Below are 13559 nucleotides of genomic sequence, written 5' to 3'. Positions count from 1 at the left end.
TCTCTGACTATTCTATGTTTTTTAATACTGCGGTTCTTTTTGCCTTTTTATTTTTAATCTCGTATTCAGTTATTTGTATTCAGTTGATATGATTAACGTGTATAATTAAACGCTACGTATTTTTGACACATATTATTGAAACCAGAAGTGTTTTTAATTGTGATGAACTGAGTTTTTTTCCCGAATTTACAGTTAAATTTTAGGCAGAATTGGTTAAATATATTTATATGCATAAGTCTCAGCTCCTTAACAACGTAAAAATGCGAATTGTTTAAGAGCAAATGACAATGCAATTTTGATGCGTCCGTAGAAACGCAAAACCGTACATATGTGTTTGTACATCTAGTCGCTTAATCATAAAAGTTTTTTTTACCACAAACCACATCCTGCTTGAGTTGGTTTTTATTTTGTAATTAGCAATACTTCATACATCATTAAGCACATCCCTGCCAAATTTTCCGTTCCGTATACAGAGGAGAAATTTCAAAATCTCAAAAGCAATAGAAAATGTCATTATTATGGGGTATTACAGAAGATGATTTGTTAATCAAGTTTAAAATAAATTCTTGATGTTCTTAGTTTTATTATAATAATCTCCAAAGTACTCCACATTCATTTTTCTTTATTAATAAAGTTTAAGAACTCGTCATAAAGAGTTTAACTATTAACATCTTAAACAAAGAATAAAGTTTGTGTGAAAAATTATAAAAACGTAAATATGCTTTATTTTATCTTCATGAATATTGAAAAGCAAAAACCAAAGTCAGTCATGTTAAAATATAAATGTGATATAAAGAAATATTTAAAAGCCAAAATAAAAAACAAAAACAAAACAAAAAAATAAACAAACAGAAAAACAAGAGGCCCAATGGGCTACATCGCTCACCTGAGCAACACTGGCTTTATATGGGCGTTTAAAGGATATTGTGCCATGTGGCCTCTCGGTAGATTAACCAAAAATGAATATCCGAATTTTCACCTATTTTTGCACACACTTAATCTTTGACATATTTACCTTTATGGAATATCATTCTTACGGAAAATAAGATCATATGCAATATAAATAACAAAACACTTTATAAAACGATTAAAATGCATGACAGCATAAAGGTACATTTTCTCCCTCAACTACTCACTAGTTATTGTATTTTATCTTAAAAAATCCTACATGTGAAAGATGAAAAGTGTACCCCAATGCACCAGAATGAATGCGCTCAATTCCTCAAATTAAAAACATTGAAAAATTTAATTAGCCTTCTCCATTATAAATAATTGTCGTTTACCAGGCATGAATTCATTTCGTATGACGTTTCATGTCCTTACTCACTTGACTGAAGAATAAACTTAACTGAAAACTGTTCCATATGTTAAAGAGCTATAATTCAAATTTATTTTTTGGCAGGCATGTCGCTCTATTGTACAAAGACCCACCCATTATTTTCATCTTTAATAAAAAAACAACAAATATCTACAAACAAAGATGATTTTCCGTTGCAATAATTTTTTAAGAACACCGATAATGCTTTTATCATCATTATAATTATGTGTCAGGACTATGGAAACTGTTTAAAGACGTCGTTTTTATTTATCCGTGTTCGAAAAACTATCATATAACTATAGATTTTAAGCAATTCATCGTTGAAGAAGGGGCACACGAAAGTGGTTACAGCATATCATACTTTTAGCAAGACATTTCTATTGATCAACCAAAATTTCAGCGTCAATCGTGGAATTATAAGAAAGATACATAGCTTGGTTTGAGTCATGTTTTTGTTCACATGAGTTTATTACATTCAACTTTAGATTTTTAAACTTGGTATTTCCTATTCAGCATAGTTGCATTTAAAATATAACCGAACTAAAGCATGACCTCAGCTTTGTGTACAAACATACAGTAGCACTGTGCGCAAAGCTCTGTTTCTTGCTTATATCTCGAAGCTTGACTCTCAGGTTAGTAAATAGAAGTTAGTAAATAGAATTTGTAAACAATTAAAACAAGAGAAAAATGCACTAAAAAATGTATATAATCATATATTTCTAGCAGCGAGAATAATCTCTGTTTAGAATGAAATTGCTGAGCATCTTAATAAAACATGTTGCATTAATGAACCATTACGTAGAGATCGTACCGAATTACATGTACCAACATAATGAATATTATTCTTTAATATGTTGTCAGATTTTGCGCAGGCACATATAAGCAATAGAAGTTAGTCTGTCTAATTAACCGGTCTAAACGTAAAACTTTTATATTCGAAAATAAAGACGACGGTTCCTCTCAAGTAAAACTAAACATGCTAAACGAAAATCAAAACAAGCTAAAACCATCGTCACAAATGAAAATGTCAACGCATTGAAATATTTTACCTTAATTTACTTCATATAAACGGCACAAATATATTTTGGATGTTTCAAATATTCCATTCGCACGTAAACACAACATGCAATTTCATCTCCTTTCAAGATGGCTGCTTTTAACATAGACTGGTCCTCTAAACTGGTTTTCGATAAATGAAATATCGAGCCCGAAGTTAAATTGATTGACCCCCATTCTCTCTGTCTTAATATTTTCGTAAATTACTCAAATTTGAAACAGAATTAGCGCTCAATTTTTGCAATTTATATTTTCCTTCCCATAAGGATGATTTATGCTAATTTACGTTGAATTTGACTCAGTAGTTCTTGAGAAGAAGATTTTTAAAAATGCAACCCCTTTTTCTACAGTTTCGAGGTTTTCTCCGCTTAAAATAAAGAACGGACTTTCATTTCTGCTATTTATATTTGCTTCCATAAGGATGCTTTGTGCCAAATTTGGTTGAATTTGGCCAAGTGGTTTTAGAGAAGAAGTTCAAAATGTAAAAAGTTTACAGACAGACGAACGGACGGACAGACAGACGACGGACAAAATGTGATCAAAATAGCTCACTTGAGCTTTCAGCTCAGATGAGCTAAAAAACAAAACAAACTTGCGGTTTGCATGTTGAGAAAATCGTTTGATATACAAAAAGTTTCTTTATAAGAGTGTCAGATGAAAACACAAACTGGTTTAGAATAGTCATTTGAGTTCCAGTGCCTCATACTTTTCAACTTGAATCCCACTCAAATTTAACTCTTCGTACGTTGGACTGTAAATAGCATATCAAAATCACAGACGAATAGATGAATAAGTATTAAACTTTTTCAATCGTAAATTGAAAAATATAACACCAACTTATAATGAATAAATTACATAATATTTATTCTGTAATTGTAGTTCTGAACTTTTTCATTTATACAATAACCTTGATGTTCGGCTTCAGACAAGTTACATTGCTGATTTTTTTTAATTTTACTGTAGCACAGAGTTTAGAAAATTAAATAAGCTAAACCTCTGTCCACTGTGAAGTCCACACTTGTTTTTTACAATAAAGTGTGAAAAAAAGATATTTCAATGGGAGATGAGAATATACAGTAATTAAACAAAGATTACCCTGCTCTCAAGTTCAATGATATTTCTCTGTCTTGATCTACAAATTTTCATAATGATAATTATGATTAATAAAATAAAAATAATAATGAGTATAATAATAATCTTTAAATAACATGATATTTTACAGTTCAAATTTGTAGATGTTTAAATCATATGATTCCCCGTTTTCCCTTATTAATAAATAATATTATTGAATAAATATGCACATGCTACCTGGTTTTATGTGGCCCTCCTCTTTTTTCATGGTGGTTGCTGTTTTACTAAAAACAAACATTTCATAGAATTGCAAGTACCGGTATCCTGAATAATAATCCAGAAAAGTGAGCAGTTAAAGTCATTCAAAAGACAGAACGACATGATTATAAAAATGCAAAAAAAAAAATGGTTCATAAATATTTATATATTTCATGAAAATCAGCAGATAGATAAAGTGTATATAAATATACATTCCTATGTAGATATTTAAAAAAAAAACAAGCATACGAAGTAGGTTTAAAAATAACAATAGCGGTAGTTTGCACGCTACGCACACTCTGCTAGGGAAGTAAGATCTACAGGTCTAGAAAAGAAGGGTGAAGTAAAGCTCCAGTAGAGTATTCTACTTAGTGCCATAGATATATCTTGTGCGAACCTGCTTTAATCATATACATAGATTATGACCAGTATCTAGCTTACCTTTCAAATCTTATCAGGATCCCTTGAATACAACAAAATCCAAAAACATATAGATAGATTGAAATATACAAAACTTAGTGAAATTTAAATATAATATATATTTGATATTTTTTAAAAATGTCTTTAACTAGATATTGTAAAAATTGTATACCTTCCGAAAGATTTTAAATGTGAAAGGAGCAAACTTCGTTCTGAGATTTACAAATTTTCCCCAGGAAAAAGAACATAAATTTCTCTGAAGCAAAACGTCTTAATCATGATACTTATGTTTTTAAATACTTTTGATAGCTAGAAATGTAAACATAATTGTTGATTTATTGAAGCACAACCCAATTCTATACGAATGCAACAAACACAAAATGATTCTCATATCCCATTTCTATGTACACTGTAATCAGAAATCTAAATATAGAACATAACATCATTCTATTCGATATGGTGTGGAAAAAAATGATTTTTAATCGCAAACACTTGTGTTTACATAAAAGTTACCTTTTCAATGACTGTCTTCAACAATCTTACCTAACAGAACTAGTCCGCCTCTCCTGTGTGCAAGTGTAAGAAGAAGCGCCTCAGATAACAAGATGGCAACCAATAGTACAGACACGATCACTGACACTATCGGCCATGTGTCGCTGCTTCCGGATCCGGGAACTAGTAGTTTTTTAGAGAGAAAACAAAATTTCCTTAAGAAGTACATTTTTTTTTACGGAATAAGAAAAGAATAAGTAAGAGGGATCCCCTAGCTTATCAGAATGGTGCCGCATAGTAAACGTATTCATGTATTTTTTTTTTATTTTACTTAATAACAAATCTTGATACAGTACCTAATTTCTTAGTCAAAAGCCATAAACTCTGACAATAATGAATGTAAGTAACGTTGTCAATGAAGCCAATTAAAAGTTGTACGGTCGGGTCTTGCCATTTACTTTTAAAGTGATGTTATTTACATTGCGCCTTGCATGTTTATCATAAATCATAACAGATGAAATTGACCTACCCTTTTTTGTTGTACCAATGTATATAAACAAGTGACAAACACATTTTTGTTTGTGCGTTATATACATTATTATTGTTACAAACAGCGAAAGTTATTCTAATTAACAACATTTAGATTGGTTAATTCAATTTTTGATGTGATGTTGCAAATAAATGACTAGTTAAGATTTTGCTAGGAAGTAAAACAGTCGTGTTCCTGTAATACGTTACAAACCAGTTAACTCACATCAATATTAATTGCCTGCTAAATATAAAGACCAAAAAACAAAACATTCACCGATTTAAAACGTAAATTAGGTTTATTTAACATCCCTAATGATTTTAAGCAGTATTTGAAATGCGCATTTAACGTAACGAGTTTACATTTTATGCAAACACCAATTGATTACACAGAAGGACAGTATGTACATATCAAGCACAGTAAATCAGCTCTTTTTTTACATGCAAAAATTTCGAAAAGTTTGTGAAAATATCATACGCCTCAAAAAAGTCCTCAAATTTCTCAATTTTTTTTATTTTTATGATAATTTTAATCTTTGTTGCGAATATATGTCACCGCAAACCTGTTTATTTTCAGTAAATCATTTCTATTATGTGAGTTTTGATCGTGAGTTTGAAGATATTTGTTAGAAAACAGTTAGGAATGATGTAGTATCAAAGGCCATGAACATGTGCATGGTGCCTACAAAGATGGTTTATAGAGGTACTTAAGCTCGCGGTCTGGTACTCGGACAAAGTTTGAGTTATCCTCAAAACATGCAATGTTTAACATCGTCAGGTAATGACGCTTTCACTGTGTCAAACAAGCACCTGTTTATATCTACCTTGAGTTTCGATGTGAAGTGTTGAATTAAATCTACCGTATCCACATATCTTATTGCTTTTATTATATCCCAGCTCGCATATGATTTCAAGATCATTGTCTTCCTTCGTTATGTGATAAAATATCTCTGATGTTTGAACAACGGTACAGCCGTCGTCACTTTGGGATACATTGTGAGTTTGATGATTCTCATGTAGGGATATGACCTCATACTGCCCTGATACAGACTTGCACCATCTGATAGTCTACATTTATAAAAATGTTTCCTTTAATATTTTAATTATATTTATCTTAATGCTAATAAAGCATAATATGTGCTGCACAATCTTGGCTATGCTTTAGCCCGAAAATATCACATCTGACAACAGAAGATCAACAATTGATCTTCGGTATATCACAAGAGAAAAACGTACATTTTTTGTGTGAAAAAAAAAGAAAGAGATAGACATCATGTCAATAGAAGGAATTGCAATTGGTTGCTTCTTTGGACAATTGTATGAGAAATGAAATTTGTTGAAAACAGACATTTGTAAACTAGCATACATCTAATAACATATACCTCACTTTCAGCTCTGTAGTCCTTTTTGCCTGTACACTGCAGCTGTAATACATCACCAACTGTGAAGATCTTTGGATTCAGAGGATGAACAATAGACGGGGGTTCAATGTATGTTGGTTGACCTTTATTGTTTGAAAAAAAACATTGTTTTTTTAATATCTCCTTTAAAAAAATGTATTGGTTAAGCGTATGTTCCTTTTATTAACATTGCGTTTTCATTTTGCCGTTTTATTCTTCATCCGCGATTATGGCTTTTATAAAAACAAAAACTATCCTTCAAGGTAGGCGATCACCTATTATCTTCTTAGTAGTAATTTGCAAATTTAAACCTGGTGTTTTATTTACCTGTTATTTGCAATTCTATTTCCTCCGAATAATTTGCAGTTTCATATTCATTAGACGCTTGGCAGCGAAAACTTGGTAAACCATTACGTTCATCTGGACATTTTTTCAACTTCAAGGATACACGGGCATCAAACGTACATCCTAGCGTGTTGAAGTCACAGACGTTCTCTGCCAGTCGGTATGATTCTGATCTATTCGCTTCAAGATGGTGAATTTGGAACATACCAGACTTGTTGACTTTCACAATCGGCACCCACCCTTTCATTTTGTTCGGTTGGAATTCAAGAACCACTTTATTCGACATTTCAAAGCTCTCTAGAATCGCATTGCAAGATACAAGGATAGATGAGGTATTCAACTGGATCTGTCTTTCAGAAACATGAACGAGCACACGTTCTGTAAATAAAATTAGAGGGTTCGATAGTTGTGGTCGTTTTTAGACTGTATTGACCTCCATAGAAGAAGAGCTCTATGTTAAATATAGCAAAAAACCCAAACTTAAATTGAAAAGAAAAATATATGGATTTTTTTTTACTAAGTAATTGTTTATAGCTAAACAAATCATTATCTTAAAATCATAGGCGGATGTAATAGTGACTTTGTTGAGCATCCTTTCCCATTAACTGGTAAACCACACAAACAGTTAACAGTTACTAAAGAATTCGATCCATCGGAATTTCAGATTATCAATTTTGGTCGATTTTTTATTATTTACCTTTTGAATGCTGCAAAAGAAGTCCAACACATATCAATTTCAAAGCCCAAACGTACAGAGTCATATCTGTTTGAAAAAAAACGATCAAGGAAGATGTATTTCATTCTAGTTAACTTTTATCTCATTACATCCATCAGTACAGTGTGCTTTGCTGGTCGTTTTTTGTAGAGCGTACGCTGAAGAAATGTTCCGTGCATTGCGGATCATTCAAGAAGGAAAATTAGTTATTGTAACATTCAATACTTTTTTTTCTTTTACTTTGGTAAAACCAATTTTTGATAAAACTCTGTTATTATAAAGTCCAGTACTTTCATGTCGCACTTCAACCTCTGATTCACTCTCCAAAAAACACCTATTTCGGAAGAAAATTTCTACACTAGATGTGTAAATTTCAAAGAGTTTTTCATTGTTCAACGATTTGTCATGATTTCTTTAGCGCTATAAATCTTCAGCTAACCCCCTGCATGAAGATGACAATCCGAACCATGTGCATTTATCAGTCTTGCACACACTAAACCTGTACCTGTGTCTCTAATATCTCCCATCCAACTTCTTTCTAAGAATTACACCCCTGGTCTGTAACTTGCAATTTTACTACGTAGTAACCCTATGGTGAAAGCCGTATGTTTTACATTATACTTCAGTCTCTCAAGCTCTTAAGAGCCTACATGTTGCATTCCAATTACAACAGAAGCCACCTCTTTAGCTTATGATTATTATCAATTTAGTTCACGAATTTTGGCAAAACACATGCCTTCAAAACAACAGACAATGATTTTAAATATACAAGGATATGGGGTTACAGGCACGTCCAACCTGGTACTGTACGTTTTGAAATACAAAGCAATGATTTAGAAGACAAATATAAAACGTAAAAGAACAAATACCTTATTTTTATCAATGGATCCTATTAAACAGTATGTATGATACTGAACCTTTACATTTGATTCAGAGCTCTACAGGATTCATCAACAAGACGATATGCGAAGGAAATCACCCTTTGTCTTTAGTTTATAGAGTTCTTTGACTGCTGACCAAATCTACTCCTAAAATCAGTATTTCTATTATAATTATAAGTGTATAAATGTACCAAAGCTGATGTCTCTCTGTGCTTTTTTTGGACAATTAGTCCTATATCCAGATTACGTTGACCCCTTTACCACAAGTCTCTGAAATGCATAAGGTTCATTAACTGTATCAAGATCGCCAGTATGTACCAAATTTAATGCCTGACGAATGGCTTTTAAGAATATTGATCGACACTTTCACTTAATAAGGTCAAGATCTAGTAAATGATTTCAGAGTGTCTATTAGGTGCTAGAACCATTATGACGTCATAATTAATTAGTAAAATCTTTTCGCGTATTTTACGACTTTAAAGGAATTATGTGGAAAATAAAAAAAAAATATTCAAACATTCTATATTTAATCACGGAAAAAGTAATCCCGATACCCATATTCAATTTCAAATGATATCATTGTAAAGAGGAGGTCATGAGGTTGTTTAATGCCGTTTTTAGAGAGACTGTTGGCATTCTAGATATATTTCATTAGTCAAAAATAGACAACACTCCAAGATTTGTTACTTATTTCATATTCATATTTCATAGGAAATGGTTGTTTGAAACATTGTGTTTACCAAAAACTTAATCCCCGGTACACCATATGAAACAAAGATATTGTTATGAAGCATCATTAACAGGATTTATATCTTGAATTTCATAAACTTGTAGGCATCTTTTATTTACTACATGTAGATCTTGACCATAAGAAGGATCAAGTCATGAATAGTTTGTTCATTGGCCCTTGACCTCCAATTTAATTCAACAGGACACATCTACATTTTGGAGGAAAATGTAGTAGTAAGCCAAATTTATGTCCATGTATTGGTCACGAAATGATCATTCGATTTACTTATTAATGCCTAAATCTAGATGCCTAGAAAATAATTACGAATAGAAACTGAAATATTGTGCATATTGATTGTTTATTCACGAATCATATAAGCAATATTAATGCAAGAACTACTACATCAATAGAAAAAAGGTACACATCATAAAACATTTAATATTTACAGAAAATAAATAATTGGATCAAGTCACAGAAATCTATACAATCATGTCAACCTTGTTAATTTAAAATCAATGAAGAGAAAAAAAATTAAAACAATTTTATTATGGTCTTAGAACATATTGAGCGAAAGATCACAGTCTGCTGTAAATAAGCCTTTACTTAAGAAAAAATGTGGACATAACATTGTTTCGCTGCAATTCAAACTCAACATTCTTTAATTCTTTGCAATGAAAAATATAAAAGCCCACTTTGTTCAATGGTAAACTCCAGCTTGTAGTTGCCTTTGATGCTGTGAAAAAGTATTCAAATTAATTCTCAATCAATACCACGAACATTTAATCTTAAATAATTGGCATAACTTTGACATGTATACTTTGATAACAAATATGTTTAACCATGCAGAACTTGTCGTTTGTTTTACGATAGTTAATGGAAGGCTGTGATAAATATATGAACTTGACACCTTTCAAAAATTTACTTAAATATCTTATAGAGGTTATACGAATAACTTGACATTTTATTTAAATAACATCTTCAGTAAGTTAACCAAGTCTTGGTCCCATCCATGCAATGTCCAAATAAATGTGCAAATTCTCCAGTAACTACTGTGAACAATGCTATTTTCGCTCAATGTAATTTTCACGCGCCTGTACTTAATAAACAGCTTCGCCCCGTCTTAATTTCGCCTATACACAGTTGCGTTTAAAGATTTATAATTTGAGAGATTAAAATTCGCTCAGTCTTATATTCACTCGCTAACAAGGAGGGCAAATTGGGCGAAAATAAAACCTGGGCGAATTTTTCCCTGTGTACAGTATTCCATTTAATCAAACTGAGGCTATGTTTTTGTGTGATTAACAGAATGAAAACGTTGCTCCAAACTTGCATTTGTAAAGACATGTTACCTGTACAGTTAATTAAGATGGTACCTGAATTATTGGTAAATGTACTACTATTCCAACATGCAGTATTAACTATTTGGTTCATAATATCAGTACATACTATACAACTCCATGATAAATCGCTGAACAGAGAACGGTTGAAAGAGTGTATCAACTCTTACTTTAAAATTTGATTAATAAATACTGGAGAATGTTTATAAATGCATGCCCCCAACCCCGCAAAAATAATGGGTATATATGAAAAAAAAAATAGTTCAAGGATTCATTGCCTTTGGTTTTCTACTGAGCTGCCCTCCCTCTGTTGGCGAATTAAGGAACGAATAACATCTTGTACATACCTTTCAGAACATCACATTGCTTTACATAGAAACAGGGCAGTGAAATCTATGTTTGTTATGAAGATTACACAGAAATACATTGTATTTTTAACCTAGTGGGGACTTTATACAAAAATATAAAGGTATTCACTCACTAAAATCGCACATGCTCACTTCATATACATACAAATATTCTCAAACTTTTTTTGTGAATCAATGAACAAAATCTAAAAAACACAACAATTGGAGTGAATGCCGTTTTTTTCAAATAATATCTTTAGGATTGCATGCAATTAGATATTGTATAAGGCCCCATTGTCACCAACTTTCCTCATGTGAATACTTAGCCTCAAGTTTTACCTCAAATTTCTGCACTTTTCCTTTAAAGATTTGAGTTGAGATTTGAAAATTTAGGTGACATTGGGTACCGTTTTCTAACTAGACTCTGATTTTTTTGTTTATATACATACATTTGGTCAAAACAAATAAAAGCTACAGGACTTTGTGATAGGTAACTATTTGACAGACAGACGCGGGTCTTTGTCGCCTTGAGCATGTATCAAGTTATAATGACACTAGTTTATTTCTGTCTTGCATTGACAAGGATACCTGTTATCATATTAACCCTGACTGGAGCCCTACATAAAAGGATTTTAGTCTCTTTCCTATCTTTTTACTTCCTAGACATTCTTTTCAATCATCTTTTTACATTTGACTTTATTGTTTTTATTGGTTGATGTTAAAACAGAATTTTGAACCAATGCACAGAAACACTTTCTGACATAGAAAATATTACATTGTTTGAATGATCAGCAAAGCACAAAAAATAAACAAAGCCTGTTGAATTAAACAGAAGAATTTGCTGCAAAAACATCTGATATATTCTACATGTACGGTATTAACTAAATCTCATCTGGATCCCTTATCATCAGGGAAGTTATCAAAAGCAGTTTCTTTTCTACCAACAGCACATTTTCAACCCTTTTATTGTGCCTAATGATCAATGCTAAAAAAAACCTTCAAGATTAATGAATGGAATTGGTTAGTAATGATAAAATACTCCACATCTTATGTATGACAACAATATGAGAATGAAACATGGTGGTCAGGAAGCTATACATATCAAATAATGAACAATCACAATTCATTCTATTCTGACAGCTTCCCTGATGATGTCATTTGGTTAAAAATAACATAGAGTTCTAAGTTCACTTGGAGTTATTGACATGATTGAGGTGTTTCCCGTCTCCGGAGCCGTTACGCGAGGAGTCCTCTTCACTGACCTCTTCTTCATCTGAACTACGGATGTCTGTAACTTCCTGAAATTAAACAAAGATTACCAATCAGAAGAGACTTTACGATGGTCTGTGATCAGTGTGACAATGAACCAATCAGAGACTAGAAAATCTGTGACTAGTGTGACTATGAACTAGTCAGAAACTAAACAATAGTCTGTGACTAACAAAAAATCACAAACTATGAACTAGTCAGAGACTAAACAATAGTATTTGACTAACAAATAGGTCAAAGACATACCAAAAGTCTATGTCTAACAAATAGTCCAAAACTACAAGCTAGTCATAGACTGACAATAGTTTGTGACTAACAAATAGTCACAAACTATGAACTAGTCAGAAACTAAACAATAGTCTGTGACTAACAAATAGTCCAAAACTATGACCTAGTCAGAGACTAAACAATAGTCCAAGACTAACAAATAGTCCAAAACTATGAACTAGTCAGTGACTTAATAATAGTCCAAACTAACAAATAGTCCCAAACATAAAACAGGACTAAAGATTTATTGGTAATGTCCATAAAGTCCAAAATTACTAACTAGTAAGCAAACAAACAATAGTCTGTGATCATCAAATAGTCTGAAACAAAACAATAGTCAGATACATGATAATTTAGATATGACCTTTGGGTCTGGCCTGTACTTTCTTCTAAAAAAGAGCTCATTATTGTTACATTTCATAAAACTTCAATCTTATCAATCAAATATTTTTTCTTTTACAATTTATTAATAATATATATACTTTTATAAATTTACACATTAATACAATTGCAAAACATAGTACGTATTGAATAATCCTGTTTAGATACAGTGACATATATTTCATAATGTGTATAATATCAGTATCTTCTATCCAATGCTACATTGTACTTTTATTGCATGAAGGAAAAATGTGCAACAATTGTGGTCTTGAGAGGATTTCAACTTAAATGGCTATAACTATCAATCAATCAAAACCAAAGAAAAAGATGATAAAACCTAAACAGACAATACATCAACACCAGTGTTAAAATAAATATTAATTCCACTGAAAAGGAGAGAACGTTAATGCACACCAGCCAAAGACCATGACTGTTTAATATTGTTAACAGTAATATATCATAGTTCAAATTCTCACTGAGTGCAAAATTATGTAGCTAGTAAAGAAGTAGGAAACGGTACATTTACCATCAGACCAAGCTCTGTGTAGGAACACTATCAATTTCCTGACATTATATTCACACCACTCGCTACATGAGTTAACACATACACGCCTCAAATGTCCCGAATCGTGCATGTGTAGATAGATCGGGTGCAGTTCAGGCTCGGGGAGGAGAGAGGGGAGCATAAAAACTGAATATAAACTTCTTATTTGTGTTGAGAAAAACTATTGAGAAGTCAACTCA

At 31.9% G+C, this 13559-nt stretch overlaps 3 protein-coding genes across 6 annotated transcripts in view; all 3 read right to left on the bottom strand.

Moving 5' to 3' along the window:
* Positions 1-3046: 3046 nt before the first annotated feature.
* On the bottom strand, positions 3047-4844 carry LOC128163254 (uncharacterized). Its single transcript, XM_052826796.1, has 5 exons — positions 4667-4844; positions 4145-4166; positions 3683-3729; positions 3470-3506; positions 3047-3125 (listed from the first exon to the last, which is right to left on the bottom strand). Exons 1-5 carry the CDS (start codon positions 4842-4844, stop codon positions 3056-3058), a joined length of 354 nt encoding a protein of 117 aa, XP_052682756.1. The 3' UTR covers positions 3047-3055.
* A 1097-nt stretch (positions 4845-5941) lies between these two features.
* LOC128162898 (uncharacterized) lies at positions 5942-7204 on the bottom strand. Its single transcript, XM_052826304.1, has 3 exons — positions 6871-7204; positions 6526-6647; positions 5942-6211 (listed from the first exon to the last, which is right to left on the bottom strand). Exons 1-3 carry the CDS (start codon positions 7172-7174, stop codon positions 5942-5944), a joined length of 696 nt encoding a protein of 231 aa, XP_052682264.1. The 5' UTR covers positions 7175-7204.
* A 2349-nt stretch (positions 7205-9553) lies between these two features.
* The window catches only part of LOC128162543 (ceramide synthase 6-like), a 37692-nt gene continuing 33686 nt past the window's right edge, over positions 9554-13559 (bottom strand). For all 4 annotated transcript variants that reach the window (XM_052825776.1, XM_052825774.1, XM_052825775.1 and 1 more), the window contains one exon: positions 9554-12196. In XM_052825776.1, coding sequence (XP_052681736.1) covers positions 12086-12196 — 111 coding nt within the window. In that variant the 3' untranslated portion in view covers positions 9554-12085. The remainder of the gene's footprint in view (positions 12197-13559) is intronic.

This window comes from Crassostrea angulata, chromosome 9, assembly GCF_025612915.1.
Source record: "Crassostrea angulata isolate pt1a10 chromosome 9, ASM2561291v2, whole genome shotgun sequence".
NCBI classification, from domain to species: Eukaryota; Metazoa; Mollusca; class Bivalvia; order Ostreida; family Ostreidae; genus Magallana; species Magallana angulata.
Note: the sequence above shows the minus strand (reverse complement) of the source record. Positions and strands in the feature narration are given on the sequence as shown.